Here is a 21,128-nt window from a genome sequence, read left to right on the forward strand (position 1 = left end):
TTTATAGCCACTAGGTGACGTCGTTGTTTAGTTTGTAAATTATTCTAATACTTTGACAAAACTGTGGAAACGCAGAGAAAGGCGACGATAGAATAACTTCCAGAAAGTCGTGTGGTCAGTTTTTATACCTTTATTTTAATTATATCTTCATCATTTTATTTTCAGACAGGGGCAGAATGGACAGACAGACAAGAAGGCAGTGGCCGGCCACTAACCAATACTCAGTAAATACTCATAATACTCATAATAACCAATGACCTGCAGTCAATTAATACTCAGCAAGTAGTAAAAATACTTGAACAACAAGAAGAATAGGAACAACTAAGCTGCCGTTACACTCACAGATACTGATGCTGTGGTAACATGAGTTCCGCGGTTGCTATGGCAACAGTACTACGGAGCTCAGCGGTTGCCCTGGCAATGCTTGGGAGGTGTGTGGTTACCAAGGTAACATGCTCTTTCAGAAAGCCAGCGACTACTATGGCAGTGACCCAGAAATCAAAATGATGTGGCTGAATGAGAAAGGCATCATTCCTAATAAATGCAAAAAGGAACAACGCCAGGTCTCCATGACATCAGCAGGCCATGCAACACCGAAGCCCACAAAATAAAAGACGGCAACATCATTTCAGGACAGGAAGATAAAAACACACAGCTTTGGGTGGAAAATGTCAAATAGAAGACTGCAGCTGCTGTCAAACGCCGACACACACGGAGATTTGGCACACGCGAGCGCAGAAATAAAGGCAAAGTGCAAGGACAGAAACACCAGCAGCACCGCCACGACTGAACCGGCCGTGACAGGAAGCTGCTGCAGTTGAGGAGTGGTCAGAACCTGAGAGGGACCTGTTGGGTGCTGAAAACCGGGCTGTGTGTGTGTGTGTGTGTGTGTGTGGTCCTGTCCAGCACATTCAGCCTGAAAACCACTGCATTCCTACTGAGGCCTGCTGATATTCAGCTGAAGAATGCTCTGTTCTGCTGGGTGCACGTGTGCACGTGAGTGTTGGGAACTCACCACAGCCGTAGAACGTAGGCAAAACATGTGGACTCGTGCACGTGCTAAAGTAAACGTAAGGACTGCAAGGTTCCACTTGAATAAGTTATTCAATGATCTGATCACACTCACCTTTGATTAGAACCAGCTCAAACTCAGGAGTCACGTGGAAAACAGCCCATAATAACACTTCAATACGCTCTAGAGCTTTGGCATGTGGAGAGAAAGTGCACACAGACGTAACAGCCCACTGGTCAACCACTTCAGGTGCCAGTCAGGACCAGTAAGGTCCTGGTCAGAGCCCCTCTGGTGTGACTGGTGATGATGGGAGCTGCAATGCTGAGTTACTGGCCAGAGGAGGGAAGGAGGAGGAGAAGGAGGGGGAGGAGAAAGAGAGGAGGGGAAAGGAGAGGAGGGTAGGAGGAGGAGGAGGAGAGGAGAGGAGGAGGAGAGAGGAGAGGAGAGGAGAGGAGAGGAGAGGAGGGGAGAGGAGAGGAGAGAAGAGGAGAAGAGAGGAGAGAGGAGGAGAGGAGAGGAAGAGGGAAGGAGAGGGGAGGAGAGAAGAGAGGAGAGGAGAGGAGGAGGGGGAGGGGAGGAGGGGAGAGGAGAGGAGAGAGGAGGGGAGGAGGGAGGAGAACACAGCTTTACACACACACACACATTTTCTGAAAGTGGTTTTCTCAGCTTCTTCACGATGACACAGCTCAGTTTTAGTTTGATTCATCGTGGGGGGGGGTCTCCTCATTCTCGAGCGCACCAATGACCTTTGACATTAGGAGCCAAGGTGAAACCAACGTGGCTCGTGGACAGAGAAGGTCCTTCACCTCCATCCCTGTTCATCAGGACCACCACGCCGCCACCACCACAACCCTGACTGTCTGTGCCATTCCAGCTGTGCGTTGACCTTTGACCTTGGCACGGTCACATGACCGAAGGGCCACAGGACAATAAATTATATTTACAAAACTCTGATTCTTTGTGGTTCTTTTCCAACATCTAAAAGACAACCCAGAATTCTAGACACTGAAGTCACCAACAGGAAGTCTGCCTCTTGAGCTCATCTGAATAATAACACAGTAATAACAGTAACAGTTGATTTTCTCCACTATCAAAACACTTTATCCAAAAGTTTTGGTTTTTTCCCCGATATTTTACCACTGGAAGAGGACGAAAAACAGCAAAAGTCTTTTTTTCCATTTGGGTTCAGATGGTTTGTGTTGGATTCTTGTTCTTGGGCCTCCTTCGGACCTTCTGACCCACAAACTTTTTCCTCAGTGTGAAAACAGAAAATAAATCTGAAGCCAGATTACAACCAATCACTGCGGAAGTGGACCTGAGGCGGAAAAGATGAATGATTTGTCTCTAAAATGATGATATTGAGACAGAGAGACCACACCCAACTGAAGACAAATGTGATTTGAAGTCGCCTGACACCACTTCCTGTTTCCTGTCGTCGCCTGACGCCACTTCCTGTTTCATAGTGAAGCAAATCTGAAGTTTTTGTCTTTTTTCAAAGATGAGACTGAATAAATCTTCACTTTCACAACAATATTTTCACATCTGACAGTGAAATATCACTAATATCATATAGAATATCCATATATTATTAAATAATATGTATAGTGTGGTAAGAATGGGCCCTGCAGACCTGGGAGGTCATGTGACCACGCCTCAGAGCAGAGGCTTCTGGGTAATGTAGTGCCTCCACAACAGCCCGCTGAGGCTCAGAATGAAATCTGCCAAGAGGTTTCTTTTCCAGGGGAAATTTGGGATTAGGAATAAAACTAACTAAACTTTATTATCATAAATTCTTTCTTGAAGTGCATTTTCTCGCTGCGTTTCCTTTGTCAAAAATCCCCTCTGGGCTGGTGAACGTCTGTCTTAAAAACAGGGTCTCGTTCCTCAGCTGAACCGTGACCATTGTGTTGCTCCCATGTCCGTGTGAATCTGTTCCACTCTTGGTGGGACACATGGAAGATGGCTCCCAAGAGAGGTCAGAGGTCGAAGCTCTGTGATGGGATGCTCCGCACACCTGTCAGCTGCTCATCTAAAGAAGAACTGAAGGGTACCCGCTCAGCCCGTCCTCTCGAACCCTCTCTGACCTCTTCTGATCTGGAATTTGCTGCTTTGGAGAGTCGGAGAGTCTGGAAATGTGCTTCGCCGTTCGTTGTATTCCAGGAAACGTCCAATCAAAGAGCCGCCATGATGAGCTCAGATCTTCCGGACCCTGACTCACATCAGGTGATTTGGGACTTACTGCTAGCGCTGCGATTCCATCTTCAGGAAGGCTTCCCGTGAGAAACGGCGATGGGAGAAGAGGCTCCGCCCACCGCAACACGCTACAGCACAGATGAAAGATGAGAGACGCCATTTTGGATGCTATACGGGGGAATTCATGCAGACGGACCTCACAAATAGGTGTGTTTGTATGTGTGTGGGAACTACTGATGAATGGATGGATGTTTTTGGGATGGTCGATCTTCTCCGTCATCCTTTGATGTTGTGCCGCATCACGTGTCGTATCACGTGTCGTCTCCGTCTGCTGCAGTGGCCAGCTCCTCCGCCTCCTCCTCCAGACTCTCCACGATTGGCCGGTGTACGGGATGCTCCTCCCCCCTCCCGGCCCTTGACAGGATGTCCATCCATCGCTGCTGCAGTTCCTCGGCGTCCGCGCTGAAGAACAGCGTAAGGTGGCTCTGGGAGATCTTGAAGGCGTGCCGCCGCTCCAGGCGATCACACGGCTCAGGGAGGGAGACGTCGAAGCCGATCAGAGGCACGCTGCGCTGCGCTTTCACATCCTGGATGAAAAAAATGCAGAAAGTTAACAAATGTTAACAAGTGAAAATGAAGCAGAAGAGCACACGACAAAGAAGTAACAGTGGCTAGCAAAGCTAAAGTCTTAGCCTACTAGCCTAACTCATTGGTGGAGCTAAAAAAGTTCTTTGGTGCTGAAAGAGAAGCTACACAAGATTTCACAGAATATTCCAGGATCCTAGATTGAACCGCCGTGCGTGTCCCTGTCGTACCTGTGGGGCTCCATAGATGTAGAGCACGAGCGGCTCGTTGTCGGGGACGACGAACCAGGCCTTCTGCCAGCCCCGCCCTGCTCCTTTCTCCATGTGGTGGAGGAAGGAGCAGATCACGCTGTTCTCTGCTGCCAGGGATGCCTGTTTCTACAGACAGACACAAGCGGAACTGTGAGGAGCATGCTAGCATTAGCCTAGTTGAGTCATTGGCTGGGAAACTGAATAAAGAAGATCAGTCCTATCCAGAATGAATAGTTGAGCCCACAGGGATGTCCCACTGACCTCCAGGATGGAGCGCCTCCTAGTGGTACTGCTGGTTAGTGTGCCGGGGGAGGGCGATACTCCCACCAGCATGGCGTAGCAGTCCACGCAGACGCGGTTGGTTCGGTTGTTGTCGTACGACAGACGTGCTCGGAACTCTGAGCATTTCCCACAAACCACCTGGGTTTGAGAGGAACAGATGGTGAAACTAGCGCAAACGTCAGAAGCAGTTTGTGTTCTCATGTTGCTGTAGCACTGATCTGACGCTAACTCAACCATAATAAAGTCATCCGGCTGCCTTCATCCTGTTTACAAATACAAAGGTGAAGAAATGTCCCCCTGGTGGCTGGATGCAGCATGCGCTGACTGTAACTGCGGGTGTGATGGGGGTGCACGTACGTGTCCACAGGCTTTACAGTGGTGCCTCCTCTTGGTGATGGAGTTGAACGGCTCCTGACACTTCATACACAGCGTAACTTCCTTCTCCCTGATGGGAGTCGGAGCTCTCTTGCCCAACTCCACACAGCTCTGGGGGGGCAGAACAGTCAGCAAGCATTAGAATTCAGCAGCCAGAACCCTGGGACAGGTTAGGGTTAGGGTTAGGGTGGCGTTACCAGGTTAGGGTTAGGGTGGCATTACCAGGTTAGGGTTAGGGTTAGGGTGGTGTTACCAGGTTAGGTTAAGGGTTAGGGTGGCATTACCAGGTTAGGGTTAGGGTGGCATTACCAGGTTAGGGTTAGGGGTGGGGTTACCAGGTTTACCAGGTTAGGGTTAGGGTTGCATTACCAGGTTAGGGTTAGGGTTGGGGTTAGGATTAGAGTTCAGGGTGGCGTTACCAGGTTAGGTTAAGGGTTAGGGTGGCATTACCAGGTTAGGGTTAGGGTGGCATTACCAGGTTCGGGTTAGGGTGGCGTTACCAGGTTAGGGTTAGGGTTGGGGTTAGGATTAGGATTAGAGTTCAGGGTGGCGTTACCAGGTTAGGTTAAGGGTTAGGGTGGCATTACCAGGTTAGGGTAAGGGTGGCATTACCAGGTTAGGGTTAGGGTGGCGTTACCAGGTTAGGGTTAGGGTTGGGGTTAGGATTAGGATTAGAGTTAAGGGTGGCGTTACCAGGTTAGGTTAAGGCAGCGCTTCTCAAATAGTGGGGCGCGCCCCCCCAGGGGTGCCATGCCAGGGGGGGTGCGTGTGACCCCAGAGAACATGTTTTTGGTTTTTTTTGCCATACTAGAATAAAGTGTAATTGCACATCGCGCGCGCACACACCACAGAGCAAGAGATAGGAAGTGCAGTGAACAAACCACCAAGAGACAGCATGAAAAAATACTTAACAGTGATGAAAAGAAAGGCGGAGAGAGACGGAGATAATGAGACATACGAAAGTCTCCCGAAAGCTAAGACGAGGAAATATGACGAAGCATATATAGTGCTTGGCTTCACTGCGACTACGGTGGGAGACGAGGAAAGACCGGTGTCTTTACTGTGTCTAAAAATGTTGGCAGGACAGCATGAAGCCAAATAAATGAAGGCGTCACTTAAAGACATTACACCCCAGTCACGCTGATCAGCCGCTTGAGTTTTTTCGGCAAAAACGTGCCGAATATTGGCAACAATCATCCCGCTTTGGTCTATATTTCTTTCTTTTTTTGTTTTCTTTAATATTAATAAGGATACAATGTTATGCAGAGGTGTACTTATAACAATTTCATAGACAAATGATACTAATTATAGTCACGGCGGGAGGGGGGGGGGGGGGGGGCGCAAAATGTTTTCTTCTTCCTGGGGGGGGCGTAACACAAAATAATTGAGAAGCACTGGGTTAAGGGTTAGGGTGGCATTACCAGGTTAGGGTTAGGGTTGGAGTTAGGATTAGGGTTCAGTGTGGCGTTACCAGGTTAGGTTAAGGGTTAGGGTGGCATTATCAGACTGGGGTTAGGGTTCAGGGTTTTAGATTAAACTATTTTGCACTGGCCTACTGATTGGAAGAGACCAGTCCCGGTTAGGGTTAGGGGAAAGAGCAGAATCACCCGCCAGGGTTAGGGTTTAGGGTGAGGGTTAGGTTTTGAGGAAGCCATAGGTTTAGGGTTAGGAGTGGAGTTAGGGTTAGGGGTGGGAAAGGGGGTGGGATTAGAAGAAGCAGTAGGATTGGAAGAAGGGTTAGGATCAGGAGTGGATTTAGGGTTGAGGTTATGGTTAGGGTTAGGGGTTAGGGTTAGGGTTAGAGGGTTAGGGTTAGAGGGTGCCGTAAATTTAGGGTCAGGAGTGGATTTAGGGTTGAGGTTAGGGTTAGGATTGGAGAAAGAGGTAGGATTGGGGTTGAGATTATGATCCGTGCTTGGAAATGGTTTTGTTTTAGGGGGTGTCATAGATTCAGTTGTCTGCACCAGTTATCAAATATGAGTTTTGCTGTTGTGGGGGTCCACTGGATGTTGTCATTTGCTGTAATGAAAGTGTCATGTGGGATTTCAAACAATATTGGGTAATATGTTGTCATGGTATTGTTGATTAGTTTCAGGTTGTCCCGTTGTGGCTGTGTTAGCTGAGGTGAATAGTTGAGAAAGGGAAAGTAGGCTTGTGCATTGGGGAAGGTCCGCTCAGCAGTATGGAATAATCCCTTTAATTGTTTGATTGTGGTTTTTCTAGGGTCCTGGTCTTTGTTGTTAATTCCCACAGCAAAGATTACAACTTGGGTATCAGGGTTGGAGGAGGACTTTTCACAGACTTTTAGGAAATGATAGGCATTTGCTCCTGGTTAACTGTCTATTTGTATGTCTGGATTGATCTATTCAGGGATGTGATAAACGTTGGAGTCACCCAGGATGAGGAATGCTCTTCTGCTTTTAAAGACCCAGTCCTGAATTTTGCGGTTGGGCCTGTGGTAATTTGGCCTGTAGGTGGTTTTACTGGGGATTATTGAATGTTGAGAGGGCTACGGAGTAGAGATGGGCAATTGTCTCCTGGCTCTGGAGAATTGGCTGGAGGGGATGAAAGAGACGGGCCAAGGGGAAAAGGGGCAAGTTAGGTTTGAGTTAGTAGGTGTGCTGGTGCTCTGGGGCTGATGATCATACAATGCAGGCCCCCCTGATGTTTGTGGGGAGGTAGGAGGCTCAGAGAGGGTAGGTTAGGGTTAGGGGGGGTTAGGGTTAGGGCTGGCAGTCAGCGTCGACTTTTGGCACCCCTGTCATCATTTTGGCCTGGGTTAGGGTGGCGTTACCAGGTTAGGGTTAGGGTTAGGGTTACCGGGGAGTGAGGCGGCGTAGATTCTTCGTCTCGCAGCGAACAGGTCAGCTGTCTGAAGCTCTCCACCGTCTGCTCGTGTCTCTGGATGGTCGCCTGGATGGCCTGAACACAAAACACCCAAAACAGGCTGAAGGAGCAGCTCCAGCTGGGAAGGAGGTGAAGACTCACCCCTACACACCTGTATCCAGTCCTTCTTCTCCTCCTCTGTCCTACAGAAACAAAGGCAGAAAATTAGACAGGAAACCCAAAGCAGCTGACTTAGGAGATGGCCGTGCCATGTTAGTGAGTGTGTTCGGACCTGGCCTGCAGCTCCAGGGATCTCTGCTTTCCAGACACCAGGAAGGTCCTGGGAACCGCCACACTGCTGGTCTCTTTGAGCTGGACACAGACGCACAGACCAGCCGAAGTTTGAGAGTGTTATTACAGGCACAGCTTATTACAGCCGTGGCTTATTACAGGCGCTCGCTCCATGGTGTCTCACCTCCATGCCATCCACGTCTATGCGAGCACGGACGCCGTACTTCTGACCAATCAGACGCAGCTTTGGTACACAGTACAGCAAGCGATCGTTAAACTGTGGACAGACAGACAGACAGACAGACAGACAGACAGACAGACAGACAGACAGACAGACAGACAGACAGCGTTAGCACCCGCTCAGCAGGAGACAACAGTGTAGAGGGGAAGAACCAGAGCAGTACCAGTATGAGGTATCTGTCCTGTGATGTCCCGTTCTTGTTGGACAGTTTCAGGATGTGTCCTTCTTTGATGAGCTCGTTTGTCGGGTTAACGATGTCTTCTTCTCCTCCCAACAGCTCGTAGACCTTCAGCAACTTCCTCATCCGCTCCTGACAGACGGCCCAACAGATGTCAGCGAATTCTCCCACAACATTAGCAAGACTTTTAAATGTCCGTTAGCAGAACCATTAGCAGAACAGTTAGCAGAACCGTTAGCAGAACTGTGAGCGCTACAGACGATCTGAGAGGGAATATCGTAACAAAGGCGAGTGTAATAAACAGTGTTATAACTGGACTATGACTCTATTACACTGTGCTGCTGACTGCAGTTTTCCCACATGCTTCTATTCCAAAGAGCACGAGGAGGATCATCAAAGGAAAAGCTGCACTGATCTCTTTGATCTGACATATTTAATAAGATGTTGGTGACCAAGTTCAGACGCCTCAAGAAGCAGCAGCGAGATTACAGACGAGGGAGGATTTAATGACCAGCTGACGGCATCTGATGTGGTTCCACCACCAGTCAGCCTGCATGCACTGGCACGTGCGCGCGCACATGTGTGTGTGTGTGTGTGTGTGTGTGTGTGTGTGTGTGCGTGTGTGTGCGTGTGTGTGCGTGTGTGTGCGTGTGTGTGTGTGGCCTGCCGGTCTCTGTGGCCAACCACCGTCACCACCAGGCTCAGGGTGTGAACGTCTCTCACCATCTTCCTGATGGCAGCGTTGGAGTGTTCTGCCGCGGTAGCGATCAGTTCCAGAGACTCTGCAGGGCAACGAGACACCAATCAGGGGACGTTAGGGGACAAAAAACCTGGACTTGAGGCTGTGAAGCTAACAAAAGTGTGAGGTTGCAGCCCAGTGTTAAATGTGGCTGTCCTGTCCTACAGCTGCATGTTAACCAATCAAACATCTGCGTTCTTCTCCAGAGGTGACGGAGGAACCGGGACGCATTTGTGGTGGTGTTTACGCACTCTGAGCGTCCCGGTGGTCGGGGGCATCCTCGGGCAGCCGGTGCAGGTAATCTTTGAGCAGCAGCTCGTAGCGAGGAATCCTCTGAACGGGTTCCAGCATGTGGTGCTGCAGCGTCAGGTTGCCGCAGCGCTCCTCCCTCTGCACAGGCGCCAGCACAACAACAACACAGGTGAACACACGGCAGCACCACAGGTGATGCCTGACCACGCCCCTTCCACACCTGGATTTCCTGGACGATGAGCTTGAACTGGGCGGACCGCTCCATCCAGGTGTTTACCAGCTCCATGGCCCGGTCGAAGTTTTTGACGTACTCTCCGTACATCTTTAGGAAAGGAGCCAGCTTCTGCAGAATGTCTCCAATGCGTGGGTTCGAGTCCCTGCAGACAACCATCATCATCATCATCATCATCATCACCAGAGCCCGCCCCGGCCAGGAGGGGGGGGCATCCTCACCATTCCTCCATCCTCTTCTGCAGCGCCGGCAGCAGGAACTGCTGGTGGAAACAGTAGATGGAGCAGATGTTAGAGAAGATCCCCTGGACCACGTCGCAGGGAAAGGAGGAGCGAGAGCGTGCCTCCTCCAGGAGTCTGGCGCAGAAAACCTGCAGGGAGGAGCAGCAAACAGTGATCACAGGTGTCAACAAAACCCTGCAATGTGGGGTCCTGGGGGGTTCTACCTGGTCCAGAAGGTGGAGCTTAGACACATAAGTGATCTCCGTGTGCAGCAGCTCGTTGGCGATGTTAAAGACCCTCTGCTGGACAGACAACTGCACACAAACACACAGCCAGCGTTGACACAACTGGTGCTGCACAGTGCAGCCCCGCCCCCCTACCAGGCAGGAGGCCCCTCGTTCTGCTGCAGGGAAATGGCTAAACGTTCGGTTAGCGTGTTAGCGTGCTAGCGTGTGGATTAGAGTGTTGGTTTAAAACAGGAAGTTGTGAAAGAAGCCCCTCCTACTCCAGAGAAAAGTGGATCTACGGGGGTGCGAACGGCGCTCACCTCGGCGGAGTCCTGTCTGTCTGCTTTGGTCGGGGGCAGCACCAGCGTCAGCTCCACCTCCTCCTCCTCCAGGTCACTGTCTCCATCCTCGGAGTACTCCCTCCTCCTACGCACCCCCCCCTGAGCAAGCTCCTCCCCCTCCCCTCCCTCGCCTGCATAGGATGCTGAGCTGGAGCGGCGTGGGATGAGGGCAGGGCTGCAGGGATAGGCCACACCCCCGTCGTCCACACTGGCAAAGCACAGCTCCTCGCTGTGCGACGGCGAGCTGATGCTGTCGATGCCGCTGTCGCGGTTGGCCAGTTTCCCGTCAGTCTGTGAGGAGGGGAGGGACAGACGCTCCGACTGGTCCAGCAGCGGCTCCCTCATCTCCACGGCAACCGCGTCATCCTCCGAGTGCTTCTCCGAGGCACTGTAACCGGACTCCATAGACAGACGCTTTTGAGTGAGGTCGTCGCAGCACGCCGACGCCAACTCGTCGGCGTCGTTGTCTTCGCCGCGGAGGCCGATCTGCGGATGCCCCGCCTCGCTCCTCTTGGTGAGGTCATCATGGCCTTTGAGTTGGGAGGTGTCCTCGTCGGACCCTGGCGTTGGCGGAGAGGAGGGACGGGAGGAGGCAAGTTCGGGGAGCCGGGGACAGAGAGAGCCGCCCGTGATGTCAGGGACCACGATGAGCTGCTCACTGCAGGGACACGGAGACGCCATCGAGTCAACGCCCCTCGTTTACGCCACCATCCCACCATCACAACTCACCGCTCAAACTTCTCAATCAGGGACAGGACGCAGGTGGGGGATGCGGTGCCGTCGCCGTGCGTGGGCGGAGTCCGGACTCCTCTGGGGTCAGCCGGCAGGGGTCTGCAGGGCGGTGGAGGGGGCTGCGGTTTGTCTGGAGCCCGTAAACGTGGTCTGGATGCCTGTTGCTGCAGATGGGCGGGCTTGGGTGGAACTGTGCAACATAAAAACCTCTTAATGTCACACACACACACACACACACACAGAGAAGGGTCTTACTTTGAGGCTTTGGTCCTGGCAGCGGCGGTCTCCTGCTGGGGGGAGTGGTGGTGGCAGCAGGCAGCTCCAGCGGTCCCGTGTCACTTCCTGGGCCACAGCGCCCCTCCAGGGAGGCAGGACCAGGGGAGGAGCTGGGCCCCGGTTCAGAACCAGGCTGCTGCTGCTCATCCGTCTCCAGGACCTCCTGGTGGACACATGGGGAGCAGGGAGGCTCCAGGCTGAGACTCTTAGCCAGCAAGCTGGGACTTGAGGAGGAAGAGGAGGAGGGACCTGAGGGGGGAAAGGTCAGACTGCTGATCACATGGTGCTGAGGCCACGCCCCCAAAGTCTGAGCCTCACTGCATTCACTGATGTTGAACAGAGCAAATATGGTTTTAAAAACAAAGAAATAGCCTTTGTGGAGGACAGAGCACAATTATGGGATATTTCAGTGGTCTATTCTGCACCAACAACAGACAGGTCCTGCTTCAGGTCCTGCTTCAGGTCCTGCTTCAGATCCTGGTACCAGGAAGTTCCTGGGTTTAGCTGGACCTTTACAATCATCTTAACCTCGAAGATGAAGATGACACATCAGTGAGATCAGGTTTCGGCAGGACTGAGGTCCACAGATGAGGCTGGTTTGGAGAGTTAAATCAGCTGATTTAAGGGAAAGCACACAGACACACACACACGTGCACACACACACACCAGCTAATAGCTTCCACATGAGGTCTCAAGACAAGACAGAAATAAACTGCACATGGAGATTCTTGTGGTTTGTTGCAGCTGCCGTGGCTGCTTCCTGGTTGCTGATTGGCTGCTTCCTGGCAGCTCTGTGGCTGCTTCCTGGTTGCTGATTGGCTGCTTCCTAGCAGTTGATTGGACAGAATCTGGAACCCAGATCAGATGTTTTGAAAACAAGCCAGAGCTGCCTCATGTTGGAGCCGTACGCCTGCGGCTCCTTCAGGCCTTCACACAACCACACCAGCCTAAGACTCATCGCACCTCCAGTGGTGCGTCTCGTGATCTGGTGACCTGCACATGAACCACTCAGGGATCCTGTCGCCGTGCTTGTTTTGTTTCAACTGTTGAAATGTGGCATAACTGAGCTTCTCCTTCCAAACCCACCAGCTCCAGCCCTACAGGAGGGTGGAGAACACACCCAGATAGCCCAGGAGACGTCCAGAAGGAGCCGTCCAGAAGGACCCAAAGGGCTTGTTCAAGCCTTCAGGAGCTGAGCTGACCTTTAACCTTTGGCGGACTGAGCTGAGGCTGCAGCTGATCAGAAGGTTCTCAACCAGAAGACAGAGGTGGAACTCTGGTTCTTTGGAGTCGAAACCTTCTCAGAGCCGGTCCAGCGGGCCCAGGTCTATAAAGAGGTTCCCCTTCTCAGAGCCGGTCCAGCGGGCCCAGGTCTATAAGGAGGTTCCCCTTCTCAGAGTCGGTCCAGCGGGCCCAGGTCTATAAGGAGGTTCCCCTTCTCAGAGCCGGTCCAGCGGGCCCAGGTCTATAAAGAGGTTCACCTTCACAGAGCCGGTCCAGCGGGCCCAGGTCTATAAAGCAAAGGCCCGCCGTGGTGAACTCACAACTCCAGCAGCAGCACTCTGGTTTCTACTCTAATGAATAAAACATTTATTCCTGCAATGCAGCATTCTGGGATGCATCTTTACTGATCCAACGTTCAGCACCTGGAACCTGGAAGGTTGGGTCAAAGGTCACGTTCAGAGGTTTCTCTGCACCAGAGAAACGGGGAAAAGACACAACACAAACACACAAACAACACAAACACGAGAGAAGCTACAACCCATTCATGCAGATGATGGAAGAGGTCATGAGAACAGGCTCATTGAAAGCAGATGTGTGTGTGTGTGTGTGTGTTGCTGTGATGTAAATCACAGCTTGAGCAGCAACTGTTACTGACAGATGACTTCCTGTGTTTGAGTCACATGTTTGACATCAAAAGCTTCAGATTCTTTTCAGAGACCAAACTGGACCAAAGCCTGATGGACGTCCAGACGAGACCATCTGGGTCGGAGCCCTGTGGACGGGTCGCCAGCACCAGTGAGGACACTGGCAACACACACCACTCCTTCGTCACCTTTGCTAAAAAATGAATCATGCAGAAGGTTGAATGTTGGTGGTGCAGCTACATGGAAGCTAGAAATAGCACCGGAGCTGATGCTAATGCTAAGCTAATAGACCAAGATCTGAGACTCTGCCTTTAATAACATTTGTGATTCAGCTGCTGCAGGACCACTGTGCACACGCACACACACGCGCACTCACACACACACACACACACACACACACACACACACACACACACACACACACACACACGGACGCAGTCACACGGACGGACGCACACACACACACACACAGGTGCGCACACACACACACACACAGGCACGCACGCATGCACGCACACACACAGGCGCGCACACACACACACACACACACACACACACAGGCACGCACGCACGCACGCACGCACACACACACGTTTTGTATTGCAGACAGCAGAGACGTTCTCAGATGCACCAAACGCATCAAAAATCCTGTAGATTAATATTAGAACCGTCTCACAGCCACTGTCTCACTGCAACTGTCTCACAACAACCATCTCACAGCAACTGGCTCACAGCAACCGTCTCACAGCAACCGTCTCACTCCAACTGTCTCACTCCAACTGTCTCACTCCAACTGTCTCACTGCAACTGGCTCACAGCAACCGTCTCACAGCAACCGTCTCACTCCAACTGTCTCACTCCAACTGTCTCACTGCAACTGGCTCACAGCAACTGGCTCACAGCAACCGTCTCACAGCAACTGTCTCACAGCAACTGTCTCACAGCAACCGCCTCACAGCAACCGTCTCACTGCAACCGTCTCACTGCCACCGCCTCACTGCCACCGTCTCACTGCCACCGTCTCACTGGAACTGTCTCATAACAACCGTCTCACTGCAACCGTCTCACAGCCACTGTCTCACAGCAACTGTCTCACTCCAACTGTCTCACAGCAACTGTCTCACTGCAACTGTCTCACAGCAACTGTCTCACTCCAACTGTCTCACTCCAACTGTCTCACAGCCACTGTCTCACTCCAACTGTCTCACAGCAACTGTCTCACAGCAACTGTCTCACAGCAACTGTCTCACTCCAACTGTCTCACAGCAACTGTCTCACAGCAACCGTCTCACAGCAACCGTCTCACTGCAACCGTCTCACTGCCACCGCCTCACTGCCACCGTCTCACTGCAACCGTCTCACAGCAATCATCTCACAGCAACTGTCTCACAGCAACGTCTCACAGCCACTGTCTCACAGCAACCGTCTCACAGCAACTGTCTCACAGCAACTGTCTCACTGCAACCGTCTCACTGCCACTGTCTCACTGCAACTGTCTCACAGCCACTGTCTTACTGCCACCATCTCACAGCAACTGTCTCACAGCAACTGTCTCACTGCAACTGTCTCACAGCAACTGTCTCACAGCAACTGTCTCACAGCAATCATCTCACAGCAACTGTCTCACAGCAACGTCTCACAGCCACTGTCTCACAGCAACCGTCTCACTGCAACTGTCTCACTGCAACCGTCTCACAGCAACTGTCTCACAGCAACTGTCTCACAGCAACTGTCTCACAGCAACCGTCTCACAGCCACTGTCTCACTGCAACTGTCTCACAGCCACTGTCTTACTGCCACCATCTCACAGCAACTGTCTCGCTGCAACTGGGGGGCCGAGCATTTAGCTACCAGGCCCCCCTGCTATGGAACCAGCTCCCTGTCCAGGTACGGGAGGCTGACTCCATCTCTACTTTCAAGATTAGGCTTAAAACCTGCCTCTTTGAGAAAGCTTATTGTTACTAATTCTGCAGTTCCAGTTACTATCATAGACAGACAAATTAGGGGGTCGTCTAATCATTAGGTCACATTTAGCTGTGCTGCTATAGGCCAAGGCTGCCGGGGTCCAGAAACATGATCACCTGACAGGCCTCTGTCACCCCACTGGGTCATGGTTTCCTCTCCTCTCCTCTCCTCTCCTCTCCTCTCCTCTCCTCTCCTCTCCTCTCCTCTCCTCTCCTCTCCTCTCCTCTCCTCTCCTCTCCTCTCCTCTCCTCTCCTCTCCTCTCCTCTCCTCTCCTCTCCTCTCCTCTCCTCTCCTCTCCTCTCCCTCTCCCTCTCCCTCTCCCTCTCCCTCTCCCTCTCCCTCTCCCTCTCCCTCTCCCTCTCCCTCTCCTTCTCCTTCTGTTCAGAGGGACAGGATTAAAAATGGAGCGGCATGTCACGCGGTGGCTTTGTGGAAGCAGAACGTGAGGGTGCGCCTGAATCTGGAGTTCTGCTTCTACAAAGCCACTGAGAACCTGGAAGCCTTTAAACAGCACTGGGGACATGACGAGGTTTTAGTGAAGGTAACAGAGCAGGGGGAGATGAAGGCTGCAGCATGGCTGCTCTGAGGGACAGGTTAGGGTTTTAACTGGTTTTATGTGAACAGAGCACTGTCAATAAAGTACACTTTAAAAGTCCTTCTCCTCTCCTCTCCTCCTCCCCCTCCCTCTCCTCTCTCTTTACCCAGCCGGCCATCAGCAGGGTCCCCCTGTAGGGTCCCCCTACATGAGCCTGGTCCTGCTCAAGGTTTCTTCCTGTTGAAGGGGAGTTTTTCCTTGCCACTGTTGCTTGTCTGGGGTTAGGCCCTGGGATTCTGGAAAGCGCCTTAAAACAATTTTGATTGTAACAGACGCTATATAAATAAAGATTGATTTGATTTGATTTGAACTGTCTCACTGCCACCATCTTATAGCAACTGTCTGGGTGGTCAGATCCTGCAAGAGTTAAAGACCAGCCGGTAAAAGGAGGAAGAGGAGAAGGAGGACGAGAATAAGGAAGAGGAGGAGCAGGAGGAGCAGGAGGAGGAGGAAGAGGAGCAGCAGGAGGAGCTCAGGCTGGTGAGGGAGCAGCTGCTTCCCTGATTCTGACGGTTCCCTTCAAGAATCTTTGGACAGACATTCAGAGGAGGTGGATCAGGATGGAGGAGAGGCTGGTTCATGCTGCTCTGGAAGACCTGAACCAGTTCCAGTCCCAGTGAAGACCAGCAGGTCCTACTAGGACTGGAACGGATCTGACTGGTTCTGATCCTGGTTCTATGTTACTGGTCCTACTGGTTCTGTTCCTGGTTATTCATGATGGTTTCTCCTTTGGTGTCCGTCTCCAGATGAGTAGCAGCTGAACGCTGCAGCTCTGTAGGTCAGCAAATGTGAGGGCGCAGCAGCATCATTCTGCAGACGCCACATTTATCACAGCGAGCGAGCGTGCGCGTGCGTGTCAGGGGGTGTGTCTGTCCACCTGTCTGTCTGCAGGAGACAAATCACAAACACCACCTCCATCCCGCTGCTCGACATCACCCCGCATGGCACACGCGTTAAAAATCTGGAGATGAAGGTGCAATGAATTAAATGGCGCAAACACGCGCACGCGCACACACACAACATTTGGACCTCCCTACCGGGTCGTGCGAGACTAAACTCCCAGCTATCTGGTTTAAATCATGTATTACTGACAGAAGATTAAGCTGCTGAAGATGATCGTTAAACCGTTAAATCCGAGCGCGCGCGCGTGCGTGTGTGAAGGGGGGTGATGTGAGTGCAGCTCTCACATCTGGCGGCGCGGCATCCTGCAGCCATACTAGCCTACATTCACTGCGGCGAGATGTCGGTCAGTGTGTGCGCGTGCGCGGCCGTGGACGCGCTAATGTCAACCTCCCCCCACCAGCAACAGCAGCTTTATTCGAATTATTCCTGAAAATTTTCTCCTGAAATTAAAACGCCGCGTGTGATGCGCGTTGAGGTGGCAGAAGTGCGCGTTCGCGTACACGCGCGGCTACGCAAAATAACCCCCAAATCCTGCGTGCGTGCGTGCGTGCGCGGACTCACCTCTGGTCAGGCTGCTTCTGTCCATGTACATCGCGCAGCAGAGCACAAATCCGGTCATTAAAGAGAATGTTGGTGTGGGGAGAGAGCGGCTCTCCCGGTCCACAGCACGCAGAAGAAACCGGGTCACACACGCTCACGCACGACGCGCACACACAGGAGGGCGGACCGGAACCGAACGGAACCGTTCGGACCCTGTCGGACCGCACCGAATGCCAGATCGTCCAGCACCAGTAAGTAGGTTAGATCCGCTCGGTTTGGCTCAGAGGGGCTGCCCGGTGTGCGCGCGGCGGGCGGTGGCAGAGACGGAGCGAGGGAGCGAGAGAGCGGGGGGAGAGAGAGAGAGGGAGGGAGAGAGGTGTCGTTTCCATGACAACAAATTAAGATAAGAGAGAAGGGGGCGGGGTGCGTGACAGGAAACGTGGAAATCTGATCATGTGGCACCCGTCACATGCAGCCTACATGCAGACAGGCAGCCTCTGCAATTTGGACATCCGTGGGAGAAGGGTGTCCAGGGCAGAAGGTTCTGGTGTTTGAAGGCAAACACTGTGACCGGGTTTGATGACCCAGGTCCCAGAGCCGTGACTAATGAAGGTCCTGGCGTTCCACAGAGCCAGAAATAGACCTGGACCAGAGCTGGGTCGATCAGCATGATATTGATGTGTGGAACACAGCCCTGTTTGTTTCCAACTCGGTGGGTGGTCCACGCAGACAGGGTACCGTTCGGTGCTGTTGCTCCAGGGGGGCAGAACAAGCTCCCCTGACCAGCAAACAGACCAGGGCTGATCTGGCTTTACCGCCCAGCTGGTCCTTCAGGGGACAGAAACAAACACACCCCCTTCACTGTTGGTACCAGACACCCACACAGACCCCGCCCCCCACCCACCATCAGGGTCGGAGCTGAGCTGAGGCCCCCCCACCCGGCCCGCTTGGGCCTGGAAGCACCCCCACATCTGACTGTGACTGTAGGACAAGCACTGTCTGAGGGAAGGGAAAACAAACACACCCTGTTATCAACCTCCAGGAGTGGAGGTGAAGCCCTGACCTCTGCCCTGCCCCCCCCCCCCCCCCCACACACACACACTCTTGTCTCCACTCATAGATGTCCCGGAGGACGGATGAGCGAGTTTGTCTCTCTGTGGGTCACTGGGTCGCTCACTGTTGCTCTTTGGGGAAGGGGAGGAACGTGCTTGGGAGGGGGGCAGCGTTCAGCTGTTCCCCACAGCAGCAGACGATGAGAGCAGCTTTCGTCCTCTTCGCTCCTTCATGGACTCATGATGGGACAGGAAACCAGATTATGTGGCGTCTGACGGGAGGCAGGAATCACACCAGCAACCACTGGATTCCAGAGGGGACAACAAGCACCCCTCTCTGGGTCAGTGTCTTCAAACTCTGGACATCAAAGGGAGGGAACACACACGGGGACCAGCGCTAACAATGCTAATGCTAACAATAACACAGACTGAGGAGTGGGAGACAGGAAGAATTTGGGGGGGGGGGGGGGTCAACAATTGGCCAACAGTAAGACTCAAACAGTGAATTCTATAAGAAGATACGAGAGGAGCAACATCTGCAGGACTGGTGGAAACTCCTGGAACCACAAACCACCGGAGTTTAAAGGCTCCAGAAGAAATAACAGCTTCCTGGAAAAGAAAGTCAAGACTCAACAGTTCAACATCTGTCCAAAAATCCACGAAGAGAAACTCCAAACTGCAGCTGACTCCTGAACCAACCCAACCAGAGTTGCTGCTCCACTCTGAGGACCCTCCTGGTGCCACTGGAGGTCTATTTTTAACCTGGGGTCCTTCATTTATATCTAAGGTGACACGTGGAGCAGCAGAACCTCACGTGTTTCCAGTAACCATGAGCTGCGAAGCTAAAACCTCTTCACGCTTTATGGTGCTCAGGATCAACAAAGACCAGACCCGAGTCCAGGCTGGACCAGAGTCAAGACCAGACCAGAGTCAAGACCAGACCAGAGAGCAGGCTAGACCAGAATCCAGACCAGACCAGAGTCCAGGCTAGACCAGAGTCAAGACCGGACCAGAGTCCAGATCAGACCAGATTCTTCCCACCTCCAGGTCCTTTTCAGGTTTGATGAGAAACATCAGAAACCAGACTGGACCTTGATCCTGATCCTAAATATACACATTTACCAAAGTCTCCTCTGTCTGCCACAGCTCAACATTCATCTGAACACACACACATACACACACACACAAACACACACATGAACACACACACACACCAACACACACCAACACGCACACACACAAACACACATACCAACACACACACACTCTGGTGGATAATCCCTGGGGATCATGTGATCGTTTCTCCAGGGTGGATTTTGAATCTTTTCTGCCTCAAACACTAAAATCAGCTGCTGAAGACTCACAAAAGCTGTTGGAGGAAGTTTGTGAGGTTTGTTTGGTGAAGCAACTGGAATCTTTCTAGTCTTTAAACACAGAAACAAACAAACAGACATCCTTATGAATGAATGCTAAGCTAATCACATTTAGCTAATCTAGTTACACAAAACTACAGTCAACAACAACAACTGGACACACACACAGCATTTTTCTGCATTGCCAACACGTCCCTCTTCGGTAGGTGTGGTCACTGTAGCAACCAGTGCTGAGAAGAACCAGATAAGGCTCCTTGAGTCCGGGTTCTACCAAGTTCTCCCCCCAGGAGAAGCAGCAGCAGCAGCACCTTTGGCCATTAAAGCCTCGTTCATACAGCTACTGGGAACACGTCCCCACACCAGTCCAACCAGGACCACCAAGTCCTCCATCCAGGTGTTCCCCCTAAACAACAGCAGGACCAGTCCTGATCCGTCTCATGGCTCCCTGCTGAGCGGCGTGGACTCGACCGTCTCATTCGAACGCTCTGTCTGGACCCTGCAGTCCACTCACCTGTCCTGTGGGGGGAACTGCCAAGCTTTGGACCCGAGAGGGCGCTGAGGTGGTACGAGAACCTCATGGTGCTAAAGTGACTGGAGAAGGAGCCTGGGGGAGGAGAAGGAGGAGGAGGAGGGCTGAAGGCGAGCAGGGCGCTACGTGGTCGGTTTAACTGCATCCCGACGGCGAGGACAGGTGTGTTGACCACACATGGACGAAGGTCAGAGGTCAGGCCTTGTTTAGCGGGAGTCCCGTCTCCTCTGGTTGGTGCTGCTGTGGTGACTGGAGGAAGTCAAGCAGAGGTCAGCCTCTCCCCTCCCTCATCCTGGCCCGCTGGCTCCCTGGGCTCCTCCGACGCTCCTCTGCTCTCCATCTCCAGAGGCTCCTCACAGGACGGGTCCCAGCATCCAGGTCAGCAGGTCCTGGTCCAGCAGCAGGTCCTGGTCCAGCGTCTCTGCATCACCTCCCTCCGGCCACTGAGGACTGAAAGAGTCTCCTTCCCACAGAAGGTCAGAGGCTGACGTCCAATCAGAAGCTCCGCTCTCCTGAAGGAGCGTCCATCCGGAATTTGTGGCCTCGGCTCTAATCCAGAACTTCTTCACTTTTCTGCCCGCTTGGGTCCCGGCGGATCCTCAGCGGATCCTCGGCTGATCCTCTACTGATCGCTGCCGTCTCATTCCAGCGTCCTCCGTCCTCTGGCTTTTGTGAGCAAAGCTGCGAAGTGACTCTCCGGCTCCTCCTCCAGACATCTGATCCCTGATCCCAGACCACATCCCCTCCTCCCCCCGCCTCCCGGTCTGGTTCCAATTTTCTCTTTTGGGTTTTTTTTGTGGCCTGAAATCTGAAGCAGAAGGAAAACTGGAGAGAAATTCCAGCATTCTTTTGATTTGGCATTTTTGTTTCTCACCGCTGAAGCCATAGGGCTTCATCTCAGCACCTTCAGAGGGTTCTGAAGAACTTCTGGAGGGTTAAAGCAGCACAGAAGAACCTGGGAGTGTGTGTGTGTGTGTGAGGGCTACTGAAGAAACCTTCTACCGATGGCAGAAAAACACGGCTCTATTTATTCAGGTGGACGTGTGAC

General features: G+C 52.5%; 1 protein-coding gene across 2 annotated transcripts; it reads right to left on the reverse strand.

The window, feature by feature from the left end:
* Positions 1-1,534: 1,534 nt before the first annotated feature.
* Positions 1,535-20,767, reverse strand: fgd1 (FYVE, RhoGEF and PH domain containing 1). Of its 2 annotated transcripts, none has more exons than XM_029833471.1 (18): positions 20,063-20,767; positions 11,234-11,503; positions 10,976-11,168; positions 10,226-10,904; positions 9,903-9,992; positions 9,679-9,827; positions 9,446-9,602; positions 9,225-9,363; positions 8,958-9,016; positions 8,220-8,366; positions 8,000-8,092; positions 7,817-7,896; positions 7,697-7,727; positions 7,519-7,620; positions 4,681-4,809; positions 4,303-4,461; positions 4,021-4,167; positions 1,535-3,792 (listed from the first exon to the last, which is right to left on the reverse strand). In XM_029833471.1, exons 1-18 carry the CDS (start codon positions 20,223-20,225, stop codon positions 3,517-3,519), a joined length of 3,063 nt encoding a protein of 1,020 aa, XP_029689331.1. In that variant the 5' UTR covers positions 20,226-20,767; the 3' UTR covers positions 1,535-3,516. The 2 variants fall into 2 exon arrangements, with proteins under 2 accessions (XP_029689331.1, XP_029689332.1); XM_029833472.1 differs by lacking the exon at positions 20,063-20,767 and adding an exon at positions 17,148-17,928.
* Positions 20,768-21,128: the final 361 nt, after the last annotated feature.

The sequence above is a fragment of the Takifugu rubripes genome, chromosome 3 (genome assembly GCF_901000725.2).
Source record: "Takifugu rubripes chromosome 3, fTakRub1.2, whole genome shotgun sequence".
Classification (NCBI taxonomy): domain Eukaryota; kingdom Metazoa; phylum Chordata; class Actinopteri; order Tetraodontiformes; family Tetraodontidae; genus Takifugu; species Takifugu rubripes.

Excerpts from the sequence above, each read along its gene's own strand:
- fgd1 (XM_029833471.1), bottom strand. The coding sequence starts at position 20,225 with ATGCAGTTAAACCGACCACGTAGCGCCCTGCTCGCCTTCAGCCCTCCT. Across the intron at positions 11,169-11,233 it reads GCCAGGACCAAAGCCTCAAA|TTCCACCCAAGCCCGCCCAT; the intron begins GTAAGACCCTTC and ends TATGTTGCACAG. Across the intron at positions 9,364-9,445 it reads TCATCGTCCAGGAAATCCAG|AGGGAGGAGCGCTGCGGCAA; the intron begins GTGTGGAAGGGG and ends GCGCCTGTGCAG.